General features: G+C 41.9%; 1 protein-coding gene across 2 annotated transcripts; it reads right to left on the bottom strand.

The window, feature by feature from the left end:
- Window positions 1–132: 132 nt before the first annotated feature.
- LOC135544197 (ribosomal protein S6 kinase alpha-3-like) lies at window positions 133–24,646 on the bottom strand. Of its 2 annotated transcripts, none has more exons than XM_064971633.1 (22): window positions 24,308–24,646; window positions 23,797–23,838; window positions 22,644–22,760; window positions 22,384–22,465; window positions 22,136–22,216; window positions 21,939–22,018; window positions 21,711–21,829; window positions 21,463–21,500; window positions 21,146–21,288; window positions 20,891–20,961; window positions 20,699–20,787; window positions 18,593–18,657; window positions 15,600–15,702; window positions 15,371–15,495; window positions 15,140–15,265; window positions 14,955–15,044; window positions 8,741–8,899; window positions 8,387–8,548; window positions 8,138–8,214; window positions 6,318–6,435; window positions 3,142–3,282; window positions 133–3,036 (listed from the first exon to the last, which is right to left on the bottom strand). In XM_064971633.1, exons 1-22 carry the CDS (start codon window positions 24,371–24,373, stop codon window positions 2,914–2,916), a joined length of 2,217 nt encoding a protein of 738 aa, XP_064827705.1. In that variant the 5' UTR covers window positions 24,374–24,646; the 3' UTR covers window positions 133–2,913. The 2 variants fall into 2 exon arrangements, with proteins under 2 accessions (XP_064827705.1, XP_064827706.1); XM_064971634.1 differs by having other exon boundaries at window positions 21,711–21,817.
- Window positions 24,647–24,874: the final 228 nt, after the last annotated feature.

The following is a 24,874-nucleotide window of genomic DNA, read 5'->3' as shown; positions in this document are numbered from 1 at the left end:
CGTGAAGCAGCGTTAGGGTTTAAAAAGTGGCTTCCCATGTTTCCTAACCGATCTGGTCTCCTACATCATATACTCATTAAAATGGATAGTTATGTGGCCTTTCGGTGGAGGAAAGAATGAATAATTGATGCATTACTTGATTGTATATTTATTTGATGTATTCATGTTCATTTTTTAGGTTACAAATGAAGCTGCAGTCACTTGCCTGGCCCACATCTACTGAGAAACATTTCTCTGTAAAACATGGAAACAACCAGAGGGGAAAGACGCTATCTATTCACCCCTCCATCTAGCATGTTACATTTCCCCAGCATCTTCTAGTAAAGCCCTTCCCTTTCCCTTAAACACCCCCCCCCCAAAAAAAACTAAAGCTCTCCTGTGACCATCATGCACACCAAGTAGAAAATGTTTCATTCATCAACATATACAAAAATACATTCTTAATGGTCTCTTAAAAGTAAACTGGAAAAGTAATCTTAATTGCTATAAGTATATCCCAAGTTCACGTTTCCCTTTATGATTATGAGAAGGACAAAAAAAATTGAAAGACTAAGTAAAGCAAGAAAACTCCAACCCCTCTGGGCCCTGCCCCAACACAAAGGTCTGAGAGAAAATGCAGCAGCAGATACTGGAGTGAGGAAGGAGGTTAGCACTTTTTCTCCCCCATTGCTGACAGGGCCTTGGTAAACTGTTGCACTATTAAGGAGTTTGTCAGTGTCCAAACCCTAATTGCCCAATAAATAAGCAATATAGTAATAATTCCATGTTGCTTTTTCCCAGAGCCGTGTATTTAGAAAGTTGAGCCAATGCGGTTTCCGCATCATGATGCATTTTATATTGACACTTCAACACTCTATGGCAGCCATGTTAGCTCACTATTAACAATAGCTACATGGGGAATATAAAAATAAAATAGAAAATTGTATAAAACTGAATGTCTGAATTGGGCAATGATGCAAAAACATGACACTAAAACATTCCATGGCAACCATAATAGTTCCAAAGAAATAGAATGAATATAACAGGCATCCCCATTAAAGTCAACGGTAGCATAATGGCTGGACTGGCAGCCATTGAGTGTACCTATGACTAGGTTGAATATGACAAAGGTTAAGAAAACAAGATTCTAATGGCCCATAATTCTTTGCAAGAATAGGACCAGCTATGCTGGTTAGCAATGGCGCTGGTAGTTAACGAACACCAATGATCCCAGATTTGTGACGACGTCGTCTTAACCTGTATATTTTTTCCCTAGACCAATGGCAGGAAGTAAAAGCAAGAAGTATAAACTTCAATCTGTTAAGTCAACTCAACTGACATCACAAAAAATACATTCATGAGCCACATCAGCTAGCACACGAGTGTCAAAATCATTCCACGGAGGGCCGAGTGTCTGCGTGTTTTTGCTCCTCCCTTGTACCTGATTGATGAATTAAGATCACAAATTAGTAAGGAACTCCCCCCCACACACTTGGTTGTCTAGGGATTGATCGAAACGAAAAACCAACAGACAAGGCCCTCCAGACAAGATTTGACACCCCTGAGCTAGCATAATTTGAATGAACATTCTACATTACCATGGAAATCTAGAATCTATTGATAGAATATTCCAAATAAAACATAGGGGTCAAACAAGGAAATGGCTCCATTCATTTTTCCCATAGGTGATTTTAGAAACACTTAAAATAAGGGCTTTTGATAACGGTGTAAATCTCTCTAGGACAAGGTGACTTATAAATATACTTGCCTGTATTTACCCCCCCTCCCCAAAAAATGATCTAATTAACTGTGAACGTGGCTATCATAAAGAACTACAAATGCCATGATGACCTGGACGAGACTGCCAAATCGAGGCAAAGGAGATAATGTCTGGATTAACCATTTTAGTTACATTTAGTAATGAATAAATTGGCAAAATGTATTTAAATTGACAATTATGTATTTAAATTGACAATTATGTGAACTGTCTTGACACAAACTGTTAGCAAAGGTGTCAGCACGTGCATGAGCTTGCAGGTATTTGTATTCTTGCGTGATGTCTACTTGGACACTAATTAGCATTTTGAAGCAGAGTAAATGGAGACAAATATATCGGTTAGTCAACTTATCAAAGATTTACATGGTCATCAAAATGACACGCCAGGGTAAACCTACACCAAACATAGCTCTTATTAAGTATCATATGGGAAAAATGAATGGTAGAAAAACAATTGGAACCATTTCCCTGTTTAACTGCTAGGTTTTAGGAGTGTTATGACACCTCCACTGTGGGGCTATACTGTGAGTTCGTTAACCAGTCAAATTGCTAGGGTTAGAGTACCAAGTCAGTTCCATTCATTCTATTTCTATGGTTAGCTCCCCATTTAACATGACATGGGAATATTTAAACAATGCTATGTAACCAAATGTCTGGAATTAGAACAATATAACATTCTAAAAATTGGCCTAACTAAAAATATGACTGTTTACACGTATCTAATATTTTCAGATCTATACAAGTGCATAGGTAGGGGGTAGGGGCTTAGCGGTTGATTTGGAATAAGGGGGACTGACTGTGCTCCATGCAACTGGGGGAAACATCATTTTAACCCTTTCCAAACCCCTTCATCCCCCAGTGCTTAACACAATCTCTGTTTAAACACAGACCTGTAGGAACCCGTATACATTTAATTATATTTTTGTAGTAAATATCTAATTTTTCATAAAATATACAGTTCAGCCTTTCCAAGAATTTGTAACTCATGGTCTGAAGGCAGTGATGATTGTACAAGCAAATACATGATACATTTTTCTCAGTGAATGGGTTACCGTTTCTTTTTGGTCTTACACACTGTTCTTCTAACACAGCAGGAGTCGAAACACACTAATGCACTGGTGCAGTAGCATTAAACAGGTGAGATTGATACTAGTGGATCACAGGGCTGTGGAGGTCAACTTCTTCACTCCTCTTCTTTGAGCTAACGAGGAGCGCCCTACAGGGTCCAGCACAGGGGGAACATGCATGTTCAAAGCAGAATAAGTGGCTGCCATCGCACCCTGTAAGAAGGAGAACAGTCTTGGTGTTAATTTATCAATACCCAGCAGAGAAGCTTTCAGAGTGTCAGAAAAGAGAGACTTGTGCATTGAATAAAGTTTTGTTACCTTGACCAAATGAGGAGCATCCTGTCTATTGAGCTGGTACTTGGGCAACTGGTCCTTGTGTAATATCCAAGGGTGTCGCAGCACCTGAGCAGCAGTTAGCCTCTGGTGGGGGTCCACATGCAGCATCTTGGACACTAGGTCCTAAAGACAGCAATGCCAATGTTCAGATTGTGCATACTATCACTTCCATCAAGTATACAGTGCATTCGGAAAGTATTCAGACCCATTCACTTTTTCCACTTTGTTACATTACAGACTTATTCTAAAATTAATTAAATCGTTTTTATTCCCTCAATCTACACACAATGACAATTCAATAGCAGGTTTCAGAAATTTTTGAAAATGTATTAAAAAAATCTAAAACATCACATTTACATAAGTATTCAGGACCCTTTACTCTGTACTTTGTTAAAGCACCTTTGGCAGCAATCACAGCGAGTCTTCTTGGGTATGACGCTACAAGCTTGGCACACCTGTATTTGGGGAGTTTCTCCCATTCTTTCTGCAGATCCTCTCAAGCTGTCAGGTTGAATGGGGAGCGTCGCTGAACAGCTATTTTCAGGTCTCTCCAGAGATGTTAGATTGGGATCAAGTCCGGGCTCTGGTTGGGCCACTCATGGACATTCAAGAGACTTGTCTTGAAGCCACTCCTGCGTTGTCTTGGTTATGTGCTTAGGGTCATTGCCCTGTTGGAAGGTGAACCGCAGTCTGAGGTCCTGAGAGCTCTGGAGCAGGTTCATCAAGGATCGCTGTACATTGCTCCATTCATCTTTCCCTCGATCCTGACTATTCTCCCAGTCCCTGCCACTGAAAAACAACCCCACAGCATGATGTTGCCACCACCATGCTTCACTGTAGGGATGGTATTGGCCAGGTGATGAGCAGTGCCTGGTTTCCCCCAAATGTGACACTTGGCATTCAGGCCAAAGAGTTCAATCTTGGTTTCATCAGACCAGAGCATCTGTTTCTCATGGTCTGAGAGTCCATTATGTGCCTTTTGGCAAATTCCAAGAGGGCTGTCATGTGCCGTTTACTGAGGAGTGGCTTCTGTCTGGCCACTCTCTACTATAAAAGGCCTGATTGGTGGAGTGCTGCAGAGATGGTTGTCCTTCTGGAAGGATCTCCCATCTCCACAGAGGAACTCTGGAGCTCTAGGAAGAGTCTTGGTGGTTCCAAACTTATTCTGTTTTAGAATGATGTAGGCCACTGTGTTCTTAGGGACCTTCAATGCTTCAGAAATGTGTTGGTACCCTTTCCCAGATCTGTGCCTCGATTCAATCCTGTCTCGGAGCACTACGGACAATTTATTTGACCCCATGGCTTGGTTTTTGATCTGACATGCACTGTCAACTGTGGGACCTTATATAGACTAGAGGTCGACCGATTAATCAGAATGGCCGATTAATTAGGACCGATTTCAAGTTATCACAATCGGAAATCGGTGCGCCGATTTGCCTATTTTTTTATACCTTTATTTAACTAGGCAAGTCAGTTAAGAACACGTTCTTATTTTCAATGACGGCCTAGGAACGGTGGGTTAACTGCCTTGTTCAGGGGCAGAACGACAGATTTTCACCTTGTCAGCTCGGGGGATCCAATCTTGCAACCTTACAGTTAACTAGTCCAATGCAATAACGACCTGCCTCTCTCTCGTTGCACTCCACAAGGAGACTGCCTGTTACGCAAATGCAGTAAGCCAAGGTAAGTTCCTAGCTAGCATTAAACTTCTTATAAAAAACAATCAATCATAATCACTAGTTAACGACACATGGTTGATGATATTACTAGATATTATCTAGCGTGTCCTGCGTTGCATATAATCTGACTGAGCATACAAGCAGGGCAGTGTCCCCAGTTTACAATTGGCTCATTCATCCCCCCTCCTCTCCCCTGTAACTATTCCCCAGGTCGTTGCTGCAAATGAGAACATGTAAAATAACGAATAAATAAAAGCATACAAGTATCTAAGTATCTGACTGAGCGGTGGTAGGCAGAAGCAGGCGCGTTAACATTCATTCAAACAGCACTTTCGTGCGTTTTGCCAGCAGCTCTTCGTTGTGCGTCAAGCATTGCGCTGTTTATGACTTCAAGCCTATCAACTCCCGAGATGAGGCTGGTGTAACCGAAGTGAAATGGCTAGCTAGTTAGCGCGCGCTAATAGCGTTTCAAACATCACTCGCTCTGAGCCTTCTAGTAGCTGTTCCCCTTGCTCTGCATGGGTAACGTTGCTTCCATGGTGGCTGTTGTCGTTGTGTTGCTGGTTCGAGCCCAGGGAGGAGTGAGGAGAGGGAAGGAAGCTAAACTGTTACACTGGCAATAAAGTGCCTATAAGAACATCCAATAGTCAAAGGTTAATGAAATACAAATGGTATAGAGGGAAATAGTCCTATAATTCCTATAATAACTACAACCTAAAACTTCTTACCTGGGAATGTTGAAGACATGTTAAAAGGAACCACCAGCTTTCATATGAAACATTAGCTTTCTTATATAGCACATATTGCACTTGTACTTTCTTCTCCAACACTTTGTTTTTGCATTATTTAAACCAAATTGAACATGTTTCATTATTTACTTGAGGCTAAATTGATTTTAGTGATGTATTATATTAAGTTAAAATAGGTATTCATTCAGTATTTTTGTAATTGTCATTATTACAAATACATTTTTTTATTTTATTTTAAAATCGTCCGATTAATCGTTAATTGGCTTTTTGGTCCACAAATAATCGGTATCGGAGTTGAAAATCATAATCGGTCGACCTCTAATATAGACAGGTTTGTGCCTTTCTCCATCATGTCCAATCAACTTAATTTACCAGAGGTGGACTCCAATCAAGTTGTAGAAACGTCTCAAGGATGATCATTGGAAACAGGATGCACCGGAGTTCAACTTTGAGTCTCATAGCAAAGGGTCTGAATACTAATTTTGTTTATTTTTAATACATTTGCAAAAAATGTCATTATGGGGTATCGTGTGTAGATTGATGATTTTTTTTTTTAAATTAATTTTAGAATAAGTCTAACAAACATTTGGAAAAAGTGAAGGGGTCTGAATACTTTCCGAATGCACTGTATAGTGCTGGGAAAAGGATTCCGTTTTGAAACCACTATCATAGAGTAATTGGATACTATGGAAAGCACAGTGCTGCAGTACAACCGACATCCCAGACATACCTTGGCCTCTGCGGAGACTGAATTCCAGTAGCCACCCGTCAGAGAGAACTTTCCACTGCCGATCCGAGCCAAGATCTCTTCGGGAGTATCCTCTGGTCCATTGGCAAAAGGAGTGAACCTGAAATATCAAGATAAATACATACTAATAATAAGGACTAATAAAATATGAATGTACTTTATTGTTGCTATTGTATTAGTGGGGAGAACAAGTATTTGATACACTGCCGATTTTGCACGTTTTCCTACTTACAAAGCATGTAGAGGTCTGTAATTTTTATCATAGGTACACTTCAACTGAGAGACGGAATCTAAAACAAAAATCCAAAAAAATCACATTGTATGATTAAGTAATAAATTTGCATTTTATTGCATGACATAAGTATTTGATCACCTACCGACCAGTAAGAATTCCGGCTCTCACAGACCTATTAGTTTTTCTTTAAGAAGCCTCCCTGTTCTCCACTCATTACCTGTATTAACTGCACCTGTTTGAACTCGTTACCTGTATAAAAGACACCTGTCAACACACTCAAAGACTCCAACCTCTCCACAATGGCCAAGACCAGAGAGGGTGTAAGGACATCAGGGATAAAATTGTAGACCTGCACAAGGCTGGGATGGGCTACAGGACAATAGGCAAGCAGCTTAGTGAGAAGGCAACAAACTGTTGGCACAATTATTAGAAAAATGGAAGAAGTTCAAGATGACGGTCAATCACCCTCGGTTTGGGGCTCTATGCAAGATCTCACCTCGTGGGGCATCAATGATCACAAGATGAGGAATCAGCCCAGAATTACACGGCAGGACCTGGTCAATGACCTGAAGAGAGCTGGGACGACAGTCTCAAAGAAAACCATTAGTATCACACTACGACATCATGGATTAAAATCCTGCAGCGCACGCAAGGTGGTCCCCCTGCTCAAGCCAGTGCATGTCCAGGCCCGTCTGAAGTTTGCCAATGACCATCTGGATGATCCAGAGGAGGAATGGGAGAAGGTCATGTGGTCTGATGAGACAATAATAGAGCTTTTTGGACTAAACTCCATTCGCCAGGTTTGGAGGAAGAAGGAGGAGTACAACCAAGAACACCATCCCAACCGTGAAGCATGGAGGTGGAAACATCATTCTTTGGGGATGCTTTTCTGCAAAGGGGACAGGACGACTGCACCGTATTGAGGGGAGGATGGATGGGGCCATGTATTGCGAGATCTTGGCCAACAACCTCAGTAAGAGCATTGAAGAGCATTGAAGATGGGTTGCGGCTGGGTCTTCCAGCATGACAACGACCCGAAACACACAGCCAGGGCAACTAAGGAGTGACTCCGTAAGAAGCATCAAGGTCCTGGAGTGGCCTAGCCAGTCTCCAGACCTGAACCCAATAGAAAATCTTTGGAGGGAGCAGAAAGTCCGTATTGCCCAGCGACAGCCCCAAAACCTGAAGAATCTGGAGAAGGTCTGTATGGAGGAGTGGGCCAAAATCCCTTCTGCAGTGTGTGCAAACCTGGTCAAGAACTACAGGAAACGTATGATCTCTGTAATTGGAAAGTTCTGCTTTCTGATGTATCAAATACTTATGTCATGCAATAAAATGCAAATGAATTACTTACAAATCATACAATGTGATTTTCTGGATATTTGTTTTAGATTCCGTCTCTCACAGTTGAAGTGTACCTATGATAAAAATTACAGACCTCTCCATGCTTTGTAAGTGGGAAAACCTGCAAAATTGACAGTGTATCAAATACTTGTTCTCCCCACTGTATGTGTTCATATTTTTATAAACATCATTGGCTGCATTACTATTGGTAAATCACGCATACCCAGTAAGCATTGTATAGAGCAGCACTCCTAGACTCCAGATATCACAGGCTGCATCATAGCCCTGTTTCTTCAGGACCTAACAACAATAGGAAGTATAGCACACGGCATTAGAATACATAATGCAAACAATGCCATGTCAGTTACTAGACAAATATATTAAAAACCGAAAATACGATGAACTTGATATAGTTAGACGACCATTAGCTGAGCATGCAGGTACTAGTCACAGAAACATGTAGAAGAGACACCTCGGGGGCGACAAAGTTGGCCGTGTAGCAGGGAGTCATCAGGAGTCCATTTTCAGCTCTCAGCTGTTTGGCGAAGCCAAAGTCACAGATTCGGATGGACTCTGGGTTTCCAGACTCATCCACGTACAGTATGTTACTGGGCTTCAGATCTCTATGGACAACCTGAGCAGGGGGACAGAAATTCCAACAGTGACAGTGACAGTCAGGGAGGCAAATTGTAGATTGTCAACTCATATTGCTTATACAGTAGAAAGGTCCCGTGTATTGAAAGTAGCAAAGTGCTCAAAATATAGTATATACTTGGAACACGTAATATATCAGTATTATGCATCATTGTGATGGTGAATGTTTTACCCCCTGTGCATGCAGGTACTCCACAGTTTTGGTGATGGTGTGGAGAACTGCACTGGCCTCCCTCTCAGAGAAGAACTTCTGTCTGAGGATCTTATCCAGCAGCTCTCCTCCTTTCATCAGCTCTGTCACCAGGTATACTGAGCGCCCATCGTCAAACACCTACAGTTAACAGGGCACACAACCTCACAATGTCACCCAGAGAGACACTCACAAATAACTCATTAAAGAAGAGTATTCAGCACACAAAAAAATATTCCCATAACTCTCAGAACATCGACATACTAGCCAAACAATGAAACAACAATTCAATTGTGAATCTACACTGAACTCAACGTGTAAAGTGTTGGTCCCATGTATCATGAGCTGAAACAAAATATCCCAGAAATGTCCGACACGCACTAGGGTTATACAGTGGGGCAAAAAAGTATTTAGTCAACCATCAAATGTGCCAGTTCTCCCACTTAAAAAGATGAGAGGCCTGTAATTTTCATCATAGGTACACCTCAACTATGACAGACAAAATGAGATTTTTTTTCTCTCCAGAAAATCACATTGTAGGATTTTTTATGAATGTATTTGCAAATTATGGTGGAAAATAAGTATTTGGTCAATAACAAAAGTTTCTCAATACTTTGTTATATACCCTTTGTTGGCAATGACAGAGGTCAAACGTTTTCTGTAAGTCTTCACAAGGTTTTCACACATTGTTGCTGGTATTTTGGGCCATTCCTCTATGCAGATATCCTCTAGAGTAGTGATGTTTTGGGGCTGTTGCTGGGCAAAACGAACTTTCAACTCCCTCAAAAGATTTTCTATGGGGTTGAGATCTGGAGACTGGCTAGGCCACTCCAGGACCTTGAAATGCTTCTTACGAAGCCACTCCTTCGTTAACCGGGCGGTGTGTTTGGGATCTTGTCATGCTGAAAGACCCAGCCACGTTTCATCTTCAATGCCCTTGCTGATGGAAGGAGGTTTTCACTCAAAATCTCACGATACATGGCCCCATTCATTCTTTCCTTTACACAGATCAGTCGTCCTGGTCCCTTTACAGAAAAACAGGCCCAAAGCATGATTTTTCCACCCCCATGCTTCACAGTAGGTATGGTGTTCTTTGGATGCAACTCAGCATTCTTTGTCCTCCAAACACGACGAGTTGAGTTTTTACCAAAAAGTTATATTTTGGTTTCATCTGACCATATGACATTCTCCCAGTCTTCTTCTGGATCATCCAAATGCTCTCTAGCAAACTTCAGACGGATTTTTGCTCACCGTTCTTGTGATCATTTTGACCCCACGGGGTGAGATCTTGCATGGAGCCCCAGATCGAGGGAGATTATCAGTGGTCTTGTATGTCTTCCATTTCCTAATAATTGCTCCCACAGTTGATTTCTTCAAACCAAGCTGCTTACCTATTGCAGATTCAGTCTTACCAGCCTGGTGCAGGTCTACAATTTTGTTTCTGGTGTCCTTTGACAGCTCTTTGGTCTTGGCCATAGTGGAGTTTGGAGTGTGACTGTTTGAGGTTGTGGACAGGTGTCTTTTATACTGATAACAAGTTCAAACAGGTGCCATTAATACAGGTAACGAGTGGAGGACAGAGGAGCCTCTTAAAGAAGAAGTTACAGGTCTGTGAGAGCCAGAAATCTTGCTTGTTTGTAGGCGACCAAATACTTATTTTCCACCATAATTTGCAAATAAATTCATTAAAAATCCTACAATGTGATTTTCTGGATTTTTCTCATTTTGTCTGTCATAGTCAGTGTACCTATGATGAAAATTACAGGCCTCTCTCATCTTTTTAAGTGGGAGAACTTGCACAATTGGTGTCTGACTAAATACTTTTTTGCTCCACTGTATATTTTCCAGGTATTTTACAAATGTTCCATCCTGCGAATAAATCACTTTCCTCCCGGGTAAACCGGTATTTCCCGCCAAAACCGGAAATGCCATTCAAAAGTATATAATGTCTGGATTTGATTGGAGCTTTGATCAGCATGAGAATTCAAACCTATTTAATAAATGGCACAACAATATAAAAGCAATATGGAACAATGAAAAATATTGTACTGAGTTACAGTTAGTCAATTTAAATTATTATTATACCTTTATTTCAACAAGGAACACAGACTGAGACCAAGGTCTCTTTTAAAGCTGGGCCCTGCGTATACATGTTTACACATACAGTTGAGCAAATTAGGCCCTTATCTATGGATTTTACATGGCTGGGCAGGGGTGCAGCCATGGGTGGGCATAGGTCCATCCACTTGTGAGTCAGGCCTACCCACGGGAGAGCCAGGAGCAGCCACTCAGAATGAGTTTTTCCCCACAACAGGGCTTTAATACAGACAGAAATCCCCCCCCCCCCCCCCCCCAGGGGTGAAGAAGCCGGATATGAAGGTCCTGGTCTGGAGTGCTGACATTGTGGTCTGCGGTTGTGAGGCCAGTTGGAAATTCTGTTAAACGATGTTGGTGGCAGCTTATGGTAGGGAAATGAACATTTAACTATCTGGAAACAGTTCTGATGGACACTCTTGAAGTCAGCATGCCAATTGCACACTCCCTCAAAACATGAGACATCTGTGGCATTGTGTTGTGTGACAAAACTTCAAATTTTAGAGTGGCTTTTTAATAGTCCCCAGCGCACAAGGTGCACCTGTGTAATGACCATGCTGTTTAATCAGCTTCTTGATATGCCACACCTGTCAAGTGAATAGATTATCTTGGGAAAGGAGAAATGCTGAGGAACAGGGATGTAAACAAAGTTGTGCTCAAAATTAAAGAGAAATAAGCTTTCTGTGCCTATGGAACATTTCAGAGATTTTCTATTTCAGCTCATGACACGTGGGACCAACAATTTACATGTTGCATTTATATATTTTTGCTCAGTGTACACACGATATAAGCACAATAGACACGCGCATGATTATACAATACAAGAGTCAGGTAACTGTATTTGAGTTTATATGGTTGAAGTCGGAAGTTTACATACATCTTACATTTAAACTCAGTTTTTCACAATTCCTGACATTTAATCAAAGTAAAAATTGTGTTTTAGGATCACCACTATTTTAAGAATGTGAAAAGTCAGAATAATAGTAGAGAGAATTATTTATTTCAGCTTTTATTTCTTTCATCACATTCCCAGTGAGTCAGAAGTCTACATACACTCAATTAGTATTTGGTAGTATTGCCTTCAAATTGTTGATCTTGGGTCAAACGTTTTGGGTAGCCCTCCACAAGCTCTCCACAACAAGTTGGGTGGATTTTGGCCCATACCTACTGACAGAGCTGCTGTAACAGAGTCAGGTTTGTAGGCATCGTTGCTCGCACACGCCTTTTCAGTTCTGCCCATACATTTTCTACGGGATTGAGGTCAGGGCTTTGTGATGGCCACTCCAATATCTTGACTTTATTGTCTTTAAGCCATTTGACCACAACGTTGGAAGTAGCCTTGGTATCATTGTCCATTTGGAAGACCCATTTGCAACCAAGCTTTAATTTTCGGACTGATGTCTTGAGATGTTGCTTCAATAAATCCACATCATTTTCCTTCCACATGTTGCCATCTATTTTGTGAAGTGCACCAGTCCTTCCTGCAGCAAAGCACCCCCACAACATGATGCTGCCACTCCAGTGCTTCACAGTTGGGATGGTGTTCTTCAGCTTGCAAGCCTCCCCCTTTTCCTCCAAACATAACAATGGTCATTATGGCCAAACAGTTACATTTTTATTTCATCAGACCAGAGGCCATTTTTTCAAAAAGTATAATCTTCGTCCCCATGTGCAGTTGCAAACCATAGTCTAGCTTTTTATGGCGGTGTTGGAGCAGTGGCTTCTTCCTTGCTGAACGGCCTGAACGAGTCATAGGACTCGTTTTACTGTGGATACAGATACTTTTGTACCTGGTTCCTCCAGCATCTTCACAAGGTCCTTTGCTGTTGTTCTGGGATTGAGTTGCACTTTTTGCACCAAAGTACGTTAATCTCTAGGAGACAGAACGCGTCTCCTTCCTGAGCGGTATGACGGCTGCATGGTTCCATGGTGTATATACTTGCGTACTATTGTTTGTACAGATTAATGTAGTACCTTCAGGCGTTTGGGAATTGCTCCCAAGGATGAACCAGACTTGTGGAGGTCTACAATTTTTTCCTGGGGTCTTGGCTGATTTCTTTTGATTTTCCCATGATGTCAAGCAAAGAGGCACTGAGTTTGAAGGTAGGCCTTGAAATACAGCCATAGGTACACTTCCAATTGACTCCAATGATGTCAATTAGCCTATCAGAATTTTCTAAAGCCATGACATAATTTTCTGGAATTTTCCAAGCTGTTTAAAGGCACAGTCAACTTAGTGTATGTAAACTTCTGACCCACTGGAATTGTGATAGATTATTTCACTTCTAATTCACTGTCTGTAAACAATTGTTGGAAAAATTTAGTGTGTCATGCACAAAGTAGATGTCCAAACCGACTTGCCAAAACTATAGTTTGCTGACAAGTAATTTGTGGAGTGGTTGAAAAACGAGTTTTAATGACTCCAACCTAAGTGTATGTAAACTTCTGACTTCAACTGTAATAGATAAAGGTTGAACTCTGAAGTTCACACACACACACACACACACACACACATATATATAAAACTCTGCAAAAAAAAGAAACGTCCCTCGTTCAGGACCCTGTCTTTTAAACACTATCTCCCATGCTTGTTCAATGAACCATAGACAATTAAATGAACATGCACCTGTGGAACGGTCATTAAGACACCAACAGCTTACAGACAGTAGGCAATTAAGGTCAGTTATGAAAACTTAGGACACTAAAAGAGGCATTTCTACTGACTCTGAAAGACACCAAAAGAAAGATGCCCAGGGTCCCTGCTCATCTGCGTGAATGTGCCTTAGGCATGCTGCAAGGAGGCATGCGGACTGCAGATGTGGCCAGGGAAATAAATGGCAATGTCCGTACTGAGACGCCTAAGACAGCGCTATAAAGAGACAGGACGGACAGCTGAGCGTCCTCGCAGTGGCAGACCACGTGTAACAACACCTGCACAGGATCGGTACATCCGAACATCACACCTGCGAGACAGGTACAGGATGGCAACAACAACTGCCCGAGTTACACCAGGAATGCACAATCACTCCGTCAGTGCTCAGACTGTCCACAATAGCCTGGACTGAGGGCTTGTAGGCCTGTTGTAAGGCAGGTCCTCACCAGACATCACCAGCAACAATGTCACCTATGTGGACAAACACATCGCTGGAACAGACAGGACTGGCAAAAAGTGCTCTTCACTGACAAGTCGCAGTTTTGACTCACCAGGGGTGATGGTTGGATTTGCGTTTATCGTCGAAGGAATGAGCGTTACACCGAGGCCTGTACTCTGGAGTGGAATCGATTTGGAGGGCCCATCATGGTCTGGAACGGTGTGTCACAGCATCATCGGACTGAGCTTGGTGTCATTGCAGGCAATCTCAACGCTGTGCGTTACAGGGACGACATCCTCCTCCCTCATATGGTACCCTTCCTGCAGGCTCATCCTGACATGACCCTCCATGTCTGTGAAACTTGTTCAGTTTATGTCTCAGTTGTTGAATCTTATGTTCATATAAATATTTACATGTTAAGTTTGCGGAAAATAAACGCAGTTGACAGTGAGGACATTTCTTTTATTGCTGAATTTAGGATAATAACACCATCTTGCTGTAACTTCAGTCAACGGTGACAACTGAGGCTTAAAAGCAAAACAGCGCAGGGCCTCCCGAGTGGCGAAGCGGTCTAAGGCACAGCATCGCAGTGCTAGAGGCGTCACTACAGACCCTGGTCCGATCCCAGGCTGTATCACAAACAGCCTTGATCGAGAATCCCATAAGGTGTCGCACAATTGGCCCAGCATCGTCTGGGTTAGTAGAGGTTTTACTTGGCTCGTCATGCTCTAGCGACTCCTTGTGGCAGGCTGTGGGCCTGCAGGCTGACCTCAGTTGTTAGTTGAAAAGCGTTTCTTTCGACACATTGGTGCGGCTGGCTTCCAGGTTAAGTGAGCAGGTGTTAAGAAGTGCTGTTTGGCAGGATGCATGACTCGCCTCCTGAGCCCATTAGTGAGTCGCAGTGATGCGAGAAGATCAAAATTAGGAAGAAAAAGTAAAATACATCAAAAAATATTTAAAAAAAACATTGCTACTTGCTTCATTCGCATACTGCTGATGTAATGACTCACATCTTTGAGAGTGATGATGTTGGGGTGCTGTCCATAGCGCAGAAGAATCTCCACCTCTTCTGTTGTGTCCCTCTTGGCCTTACTGATGATCTGGGATAACAACATCAGTAATAACAGTTAATCCTACCATTCTACCATGGGCATTCCCAGGGTGTGACATGGGCAGCCCCAGCGTTACAGCTCACCTTTACAGCATAATCCATACTGTTGCTCTTCTGAACACAGCGTTTGCATATGGAGTAAGAGCCCACACCAATGTCCTCCTTCACATCGTAGGCGTCACTAAACTGTGCTGTGTTTCTGTGGAGTTGCTGAAAAGAGAGATAGACACAGAGACCAATTCTGTTATTTCCACACACAACCATATTATAATAAATAAATACAGGGACCTATCCAGTGCGTGCGTGTGTTGGTACCTGTATAGAGGACATGTTGATGTTAATGTTCTGTGGAGGTTGACTCTCCTCATCTGAGATAGCCACGAAGCTGAAGCCTCTAAACAGCTGGTTGGTGTTGGCACTCGGGGGACAGCCGGGAGAGTCTGTGGGGAAAATCCTCATGTCAACCCTCACTACTTTTCATTCACACAGACAATTATGAAACAGTGTATTGTATAAAGCACCAAACAATAAATCTGTCATTTACCCCGTGGAGTTTTTGCAGTGAATTCAGAGTCAAAGTAGATGGTGTCATCAGGTCTGCCACTCGCAGGTTTGAAGGGGGGATGGAGTTCTCTCCTGAATAATTTCTACAGGCATACCAAAAAAAAAAGGGGGAAACATTGGAATAAACCTTAATTATCATGTTCATTTTATTTAACTGGGCAAGTCAGTTAAATTCTTTGGGATAGGGGGCAGCATTTTCACTTTTGGATGAATAGCGTGCACAGAGTGAACTGCCTCCTCAGTCCCAGATGCTAATACAGTGCCTTGCGAAAGTATTCGGCCCCCTTGAACTTTGCGACATTTCAGGGTTCAAACATAAAGATATAAAACTGTATTTTTTTGTGAAGAATCAACAACAAGTGGGACACAATCATGAAGTAGAACGACATTTATTGGATATTTCAAACTTTTTTAACAAATCAAAAACTGAAATTGGGCGTGCAAAATTATTCAGCCCCTTTACTTTCAGTGCAGCAAACTCTCTCCAGAAGTTCAGTGAGGATCTCTGAATGATCCAATGTTGACCTAAATGACTAATGATGATAAATACAATCCACCTGTGTGTAATCAAGTCACCATATAAATGCACCTGCACTGTGATAGTGTCAGAGGTCCTTTAAAAGCGCAGAGAGCATCATGAAGAACAAGGAACACACCAGGCAGGTCCAAGATACTGTTGTGAAGAAGTTTAAAGCCGGATTTGGATACAAAAAGATTTCCCAAGCTTTAAACATCCCAATGAGCACTGTGCAAGCTATAATATTGAAATGGAAGGAGTATCAGACCACTGCAAATCTACCAAGACCTGGCCGTCCCTCTAAACTTTCAGCTCATACAAGGAGAAGACTGATCAGAGATGCAGCCAAGAGGCCCATGATCACTTTGGATGAACTGCAGAGATCTACAGCTGAGGTGGGAGACTCTGTCCATAGGACAACAATCAGTCGTATATTGCACAAATCTAGCCTTTATGGAAGTGGCAAGAAGAAAGCCATTTCTTAAAGATATCCATAAAAAGTGTTGTTTAAAGTTCACCACAAGTCACCTGGGAGACACACCAAACATGTGGAAGAAGGTGCTCTGGTCAGATGAAACCAAAATTGAACTTTTTGGCAACAATGCAAAACGTTATGTTTGGCGTAAAAGCAACACAGCTCATCACCCTGAACACACCATACCCACTGTCAAACATGGTGGTGGCAGCATCATGGTTTGGGCCTGCTTTTCTTCAGCAAGGACAGGGAAGATGGTTAAAATTGATGGGAAGATGGATGGAGCCAAATACAGGACCATTCTGGAAGAAAACCTGATGGAGTCTGCAAAAGACCTGAGACTGGGACGGAGATTTGTCTTCCAACAAGACAGTGATCCAAAACATAAAGCAAAATCTACAATGGAATGGTTAAAAAATAAATATATCCAGGTGTTAGAATGGCCAAGTCAAAGTCCAGACCTGAATCCAATCGAGAATCTGTGGAAAGAACTGAAAACTGCTGTTCACAAATGCTCTCCATCCAACCTCACTGAGCTCGAGCTGTTTTGCAAGGAGGAATGGGAAAAAATGTCAGTCTCTCGATGTGCAAAACTGATAGAGACATACCCCAAGTGACTTCCAGCTGTAATCGCAGTAAAAGGTGGCGCTACAAAGTATTAACTTAAGGGGGCTGAATAATTTTGCACGCCCAATTTTTCAGTTTTTGATTTGTTAAAAAAGTTTGAAATATCCAATAAATGTCGTTCCACTTCATGATTGTGTCCCACTTGTTGATTCTTCACAAAAAAATACAGTTTTATATCTTTATGTTTGAAGCCTGAAATGTGGCAAAAGGTCGCAAAGTTCAAGGGGGCCGAATACTATCACAAGGCACTGTATGTGTATGCATATTAGTATCGGATAGAAAACACTCTGAAGTTTACCAAACGCCCTAACAAAATAAACTATTGGACATAAATGAAGGACATCATCAAACAAAACAAGCATTTATTGTGGAACTGCGATTCCTGAGAGTGCATTCTGATGAAGATCAAAAGGTAAGTGAATATTTATGATACTATTTATGAATAATGTTGACGACCCAACATGGCGGATATTTCTCTGGCTGGTTTGGGCTCTGAGCGCCGTTCTCAGATTATGCTTTTTCCGTAAAGTTTTTTTTTTTTTAAATCTGACACAGTGGTTGCATTAAGGAGAAGTGTATTTAAAGTTTAATGTATAATAGCTGTATTTTCATCAACATTTATTATGAGTAGTTCTGTGAATTCATGTGGCTCTCTGCAATATCACTGCATGTTTTGGAACTACTGAATCTAACACGCCAATGTAAAATAAGATTTTTGGATATAAATATGAACTTTACCGAACAAAACATAAGGTATTGTGTAACATGATGTCCTGTGAGTGCCATCTGATGAAGATCATCAAAAGTTTGTGATGAATTTTATCTCTGTGTGTGCTTTGTGACACCTCTCTTTGGCTGGAAAAATGGCTGGGTTTTTCTGTGAGTTGGTGGTGACCTAACATAATTGTTTGTGGAGCTTTCGCTGTAAAGCATTTTTGAAACCAGACACTGTGGCTGGATTAACGAGAATTTTATCTTTAAAATGGTGCCGAATACTTGTATGTTTGAGAAATTTGATTTATGAGATTACTGTTGATTTGTATTTGGCGCCCTGCAATTTTATTGGCTGTTGGCGAGGGGTTGTGCGAGCGGAATGGAACCCCAGTCCGAGACAGGTTAAGAACAAATTCCTATTTACAATGGTGGCCTAATCCGGCCAAACCCTAACGACGCTGGGCCAATTGTGAGCCGCCCTATGAGACTCCCAGTCAAGGCTGGTTGTGATACAGACCGGAATCGAACCAGAACTAAAAGACAGCTGCGCCACTCGAGAGTTTAAAAACATAAAGCATTTATAATACACACTGACAGAGGAGCAGGCAGATGGCAAATGCATATTAATATGCAAACTTACGTTCCAGTCAATTGTGGAAAATAAGGAATGTCTCTTGATCTCTTCCACTCCATCTGGACCAGCACCTGTGAACAACAAATCCACACACATTACAGGATACCTGTGGTATCTTTTGTAATATGATTGCAGTTCAGTGATGACAAATGTCAAACACTACTATTTCAAAAAAAGAAAATACATCCCAATTTTATGGTATATAATTGGTAGTTACAGTCTTGTCCCATCGCTGCAACTCCCGTACGGACTCGGGAGAGGTGAAGGTCGAGAGTCATGCGTTCTCTGAAGCACGACCCTGCCACATGCCACACTGTTCCCTGACACACTGCACGCTTAACTCGGAAGCTAGACTCACCAATGGGTCAGAGGAAACAGTCCAACTTGAGACCGTGTCAGTGTGCCCGGCCCGCCACGGGAGTCGTTAGAACACGATGGGACAAGGACATCCTTGCCGTCCAAACCCTCCACTAACAATGCTAGGCCAATTGTACACTGCCTCACAGGTCTCCCGGTCACGGCTGGCTGCAACACAGCCCAGCTCGAACCCAGATCTGTAGTGACGCCTCTAGCACTGCGATGCAGTGCCTTAGACCACTGCACCACTTGGGAGACAACCAAACACTATGTTCCACTTAGAGTGGCAAGATGTTTTTTTTCTCCATTGAGTGAGATTCATTTAAAGGGCAATCTGTGATTGCTACAAACATTTTTGGACTTGTGAATGAAATGTGCAGTTGAAGTCATAAGTTTACATACACTTAGGTTGGAGTCATTAAATCTTGTTTTTCAATCACTCCACAAATTTCTTGTTAACAAACTATAGTTTTGGCAAGTCGGTTAGGACATCTACTTTGTGCATGACAAGTCATTTTTCCAACAATTATTTACAGACAGATTATTTCACTTATAATTCACTGCGTCACAATTCCAGTGGGTCAGAAGCTTACATACACTAAGTTGACTGTGCCTTTAAACAGCTTGGAAAATTCCAGAAAATTATGTCATGGCTTTAGAAAATTCTGATTGACATCATTTGAGTCAATTAGCCTATTGGAGATGTACCTGTGGATGTATTTCAAGGCCTACCTTCAAACTCAGTGACTCCTTGCTTGAAATAATGGGAAAATCAAAAGAAAATCAGCCAACAAAAAAATTGTAGACCTCCACAAGTCTGGTTCATCCTTGGGAGCAATTTCCAAACGCCTGAAGGTACTACATTAATCTGTACAAACAATAGTACGCAAGTATATACACCATAGGACCATGTAGCCGTCATACCGCTCAGGAAGGAGACGCGTTCTGTTTCCTATAGATGAACCTACTTTGGTGCAAAAAGTGCAACTCAATCCCAGAACAGCAGCAAAGGACCTTGTGAAAATGCTGGAGGAAACAGGTACAAAAGTATCTATATCCACAGTAAAACGAGTCCTATATCGACATAACCTGAAAGGCCACTCAGCAAGGATGAAGCCACTGCTCCAAAACCACCATGAAAAAGCCAGACTACGGTTTGCAACTGCACATGGGGACAAAGATCGTACTTTTTGGAGAAATGTCCTCTGGTCTGATGAAACAAAAATAGAACCGTTTGGCCATAATGACCATTGTTATGTTTGGAGGAAAAAGGGGAGGCTTGCGAGCCGAAGAACACCATCCCAACCGTGAAGCACGGGGATGGCAGCATCATGTTGTGGGGGTGCTTTGCTGCACTTCACAAACTAGATGGCATCTATTTAGGTGGATATATTGAAGCAACATCTCAAGACATCAGTCAGAAAGTTAAAGCTTGGTCACAAATGGGTCTTCCAAATGGACAAAATAAGCTGTTTTTACTCCAATGTTTGTAAACAAAGTAAATGTAAAAACACTTCATAGCCTAAACTTTTAAAACTATAAATGTTGATATCATGAATGGTCAATCTTTGCATCCATAGCTATGTCTATGAATTTAAGAGTGGTTACATTTCTCCAGCCCCATCCCGCAGCTTTTTACCAAAACAAGGGCAGGGATGCGCTTTGTTATTGTTTCAACTGTTGATTGCCACTTTAAGCAATCATCAGTTACAAGCCATGGTGCACAATACCCTTTTAGTGATGGAGAATGATTACCTAGTCTGTTGCCTGGGTTGCGTTTGAAAAGGTTCCGTAGGAGAGATTGGGCGTCTTGGCTCAGGAACTGTGGCATTCCCAACTTGGCCCTGCAGTGCAAACAAAACAATTACCATGGTAGATTGAGATCAAACTGTTATGTGCTAACAGCCTGGTTAAACTGGTACTCAAGACAGGTTGAGTAAGACGCACTTCAGTATCATGGTCATGGTTTCCTTCCGGTCCTTCCCTTGGAAAGGCAGTGTCCCAGTCAGCATCTCAAACTGGGGAAGATGAAAACAACATTGTATTAACATGTCTAATCAGTGGCAATGTCAGCCATTGGACACATTGGCCCATCCAGGCAGATATGAATGTGGACACACTTGATACTGGATATCAGATATTTGAACACATCCCAGGGTAATGAATTGCAGAGACAGAACCATTTGGAACTCCAGCACTCACCATGAGCACACCGTAGGACCACCAGTCAGCGCTAAGGGTGTGTCCTCGGCGGTTCACAACCTCTGGTGCCATGTACTCCACTGTTCCACAGAAAGAGTAGGCCTTGTTCTCATGATCAATGGACTCTTTACTAAGGCCGAAGTCTGGAACAAACAAAGGGCAGCAAAATGAGTCGAGCTGAAAATGGTACATAGGAAGACTAAGGGCTCCTAAAATTAAAAGGCATTCAAAACACTTTCTTATTCTGCTCGGTGGCTGAGTCAGGCTGAGTGTGAATATGAAACATTAATATGTAATAGGAGCAGAAAATCACCCACCAGTGAGTTTGATATGGCCCTCCTCATCTAACAGAATGCTGAAAAGACAGAGTGATCTCAGTCAGAGAGGAAATTCAACATCCGCCAGCAGAAACACATATAGTAAACAGACAGTATATAACAAAAAGCTCAAAATAACATAAGATTTATATAAAAAACATATGCAATCATTTCCCAGGTTGCTGATTGGAAGAGAAACAAGTACCTAATGGGAAGAAGCAATGTCATAGCATTAGTGTAATATGTACTTCTCAGGTTTAAGGTCTCTGTAGATGATTCCCAGGCCATGCAGATGGTCCAGGGCCAGAGCCAGCTCTGCCAGGTAGAACTTCACATCCTCCTCTGTGAACATCACCTGGTAGACAGACTTGTTAAAAACAACACACCTAATATAATATGGACATGAATTACCAGGAAAAAAATCAACTTTTTTTTAATGTGAAAAAAAAAAAGTTAATTATTTGAATTCTGCTCACCTCTTTAGACAGCCGTGTGAATAGATCTCCACCTCGGAGGAAGTCCAGAATCAGGTACAGCTTCCCTTCTGTCTGGAATGCTGTGAAGAATCATGGGTACATATTGAAGTCAAAACTAATCTGTAAGGTTTAATGACCTGTGCTTATATCAGACGTAGACATATGACAGGGCAGGCAGATGATGTCTGATAACTCACCGTAGTGTAGTCTGACTATGAAAGGATGGTTCACCTCTACCAGAATGTCTCGCTCCATCTTGGTACGGACCCTATCTCGCACTGGTGATTCGTGAAAGAAATGACAATTAAAAACACAACTGTAATATAATTCAAAAAAATATATATATACTGTAGTTGTAAAGTAGTTTTAAAACCATTGCAAGCATAATATATTCAATATCAACAAATTCACAGAATTTTTTTTTTATCACAGCAGACTAGTGTACCTTTCAAAGTGGCCTTTTTCAGCACCTTCATAGCATACAGCTGTCCAGCATCAGGCCCTGTTATTTTCTTCACAAGGAACACCTGAACAGGGGAACATAGATAAGAGACACAAATCAGTTCAGCTATTAAACCCAACAGCATCCATCAATCAGTCAGTCTAATATACACAAATGTTCAGAGATATGAAAACCATAATTCACAATTTAAAAAAACAACATTTCGACCACTACACAGTTTCATCTCACACACTGTCATTTACCTTCCCAAAGGATCCCTGTCCCAGTACTTTGCGGAGCTCAAACTGCCTAGGATCAGCCCTTTCAGAGCCCTCTTTAACATGGTTTGTGATACTGATCTCATTCACTGAGCCCTCATCCTGTGAAAGATTAGAGACACAGTCAAAACAAAACCAGGTACGCACCAAATACACCGCAGTGTGGAGGTAGAATAGGAATACACAGTAATTCTATAAAACAAACACACAAATGTACAGACACACTTCACAAAGAATAATAAAGAGAAGCAATGGAATTAATCAAATAAAATACATTCACAAGTTTTGAAGTAAAACCCTACCAAGAAAGAGACTGTTTCAGCGCTGCATACTCAGAACCTTTTCTTTGCACTAGAGCAGAGAGTCATACTGTGGGAGGATGGAGAAATCAAATCCCATGCTTTCCCACCCAAACACAACACCAAGCCACATCAGACCCACGTACAGCACACCAGCTCTCAGCAAATTCCTTCTTTGGCCCGTGTTCTGCCCCAGCGGTGTCCAAATCCCCCATCACGGTGCTGGGCCAGCAGAGCCCCTCTCCCTGTGTCACAGTGTGGCTGCGCTGGGATAGACTACACTCTGATCTGCCGGGGGAGGGAGCTGCCGATGGACAGCTTGCAACCGGTTCCACGCATTCAACACCCCCTCCCACTGCATCAAAAGGTGTGGAGGAGGATGACGAAAAGACATAGCATGCACTCTCCCTCTTTCACAGTCGCTTTCACTCTTTCGCTACCCTTATCTTCTCTTTAATTATTTTGCTCTCACCGACCCCACCACTAGTCCATATTAATACATAGTACTCAGTATTATTGTGGAGTGCCTGGATGTAGGTGTGTGAGTAGGTGAGAGAGGACAAAGAGAGAAAACTGAATTGAGAGAGAACATGAAACATAAATACATATGCACACACCAGTGGAGGCTAGTGAGGGGAGGACGGCTCATAATAATGGCTGGAAAGGAGGAAATGGCATGGCATCAAACACATGGAAACCATGTGTTTGATACCATTCCAATGATTCCTCTCCAGACATTACCACGAGCACGTTCTCCCCAATTAAGGTGCCACCAACCTCCTGTGAAAACGAGACAGTCTGGGAGAAGACAGGTGAGATTATTAAACATGTTTACTCACACTACATACAGTTTCATCCTCCCCCATTGAGTCATCCATGACCTGTAACACAGAGAAAGCGATTTAACTTTGTCTCACACAAAATTGGGGTGGGCTCGTGTTTTTGAAACTGTGTAATATGCTTCAGGGCCAATTGTTAGTTGATTAGAACATATAGAAATACAATTGCATTTAATAGACCTAGTTTACACTTTAGAAATGGCAACTTGAACGATAAATATCACATGTTCGCTGCAGTGAGTAGTTAGCGATTTGTCCCCCCCCCCCCTCACGATGTCCTGCAACAAATGGCTGTTACAGTTATCAGCCTGCACTTCTTGAGAAATAAGACAGCTTTAATCACAAATGTGTAGTCCTTTTTTTAATCGCTTAAGTTTAATAATCAGTTTATGCGAAACTAAATCGAAGTTGGTGTCCCACAAACTGTGTGAGGAAGTGGATTCACAACAGCCCGCGTCAAACGTTGACAAATACAGCTAAGGTGGCCATCGTTTATTGGCATGTTCATTACCTCGTTTTCCGAATTCTCCAAGGCCATTTTCTGCCATGGGTCTGCTCCAAACTGTGCCAAGGGCATCTTCGACAAGAGTTCAGTCGCTGCCGCGCGCTTTCAGTGACTTAACACTGTCAAGGGTGGGATTCGAAAAAGTATTTCTTGAGGAGGGGGGGTGATCTTAAACGAGAACACCAAAATAGTAAAATGGTTCCAGTTCAACCCTAACCGTGCGTTTAAACGGCTTTCATCACTCTTGCCAATGTTTTCTAGTAACTTCATAAACACTTTTTCCACATCAAATCACTCACTTCCGTTCTCTCTCAATATGGCGCCGTGGTTCGGTCTACCTGTATGTCAGAACGAGGCTCTGGAATGCGTCATACGTCATTGGTTGGGAGGGACATGATATGGCATCAAAACAGGTGATGATAAGCAATTACTAGTTTAAAGTTGATCAAATATGCAATAAGCCTCGATGTAACATGGAAAATGTAACCTAGAACTTACATCACAATAGGGTCATATAAGTTGAATAGCCATGTAATTGTTTAACATTAAGCCCCCCATCCATGCCTTTTGTTT

This window comes from Oncorhynchus masou, chromosome 8 (assembly GCF_036934945.1).
Source record: "Oncorhynchus masou masou isolate Uvic2021 chromosome 8, UVic_Omas_1.1, whole genome shotgun sequence".
Classification (NCBI taxonomy): domain Eukaryota; kingdom Metazoa; phylum Chordata; class Actinopteri; order Salmoniformes; family Salmonidae; genus Oncorhynchus; species Oncorhynchus masou.
The sequence above is the reverse complement of the archived record's forward strand: the minus strand, read 5'-3'. Positions and strand labels throughout refer to the sequence as shown.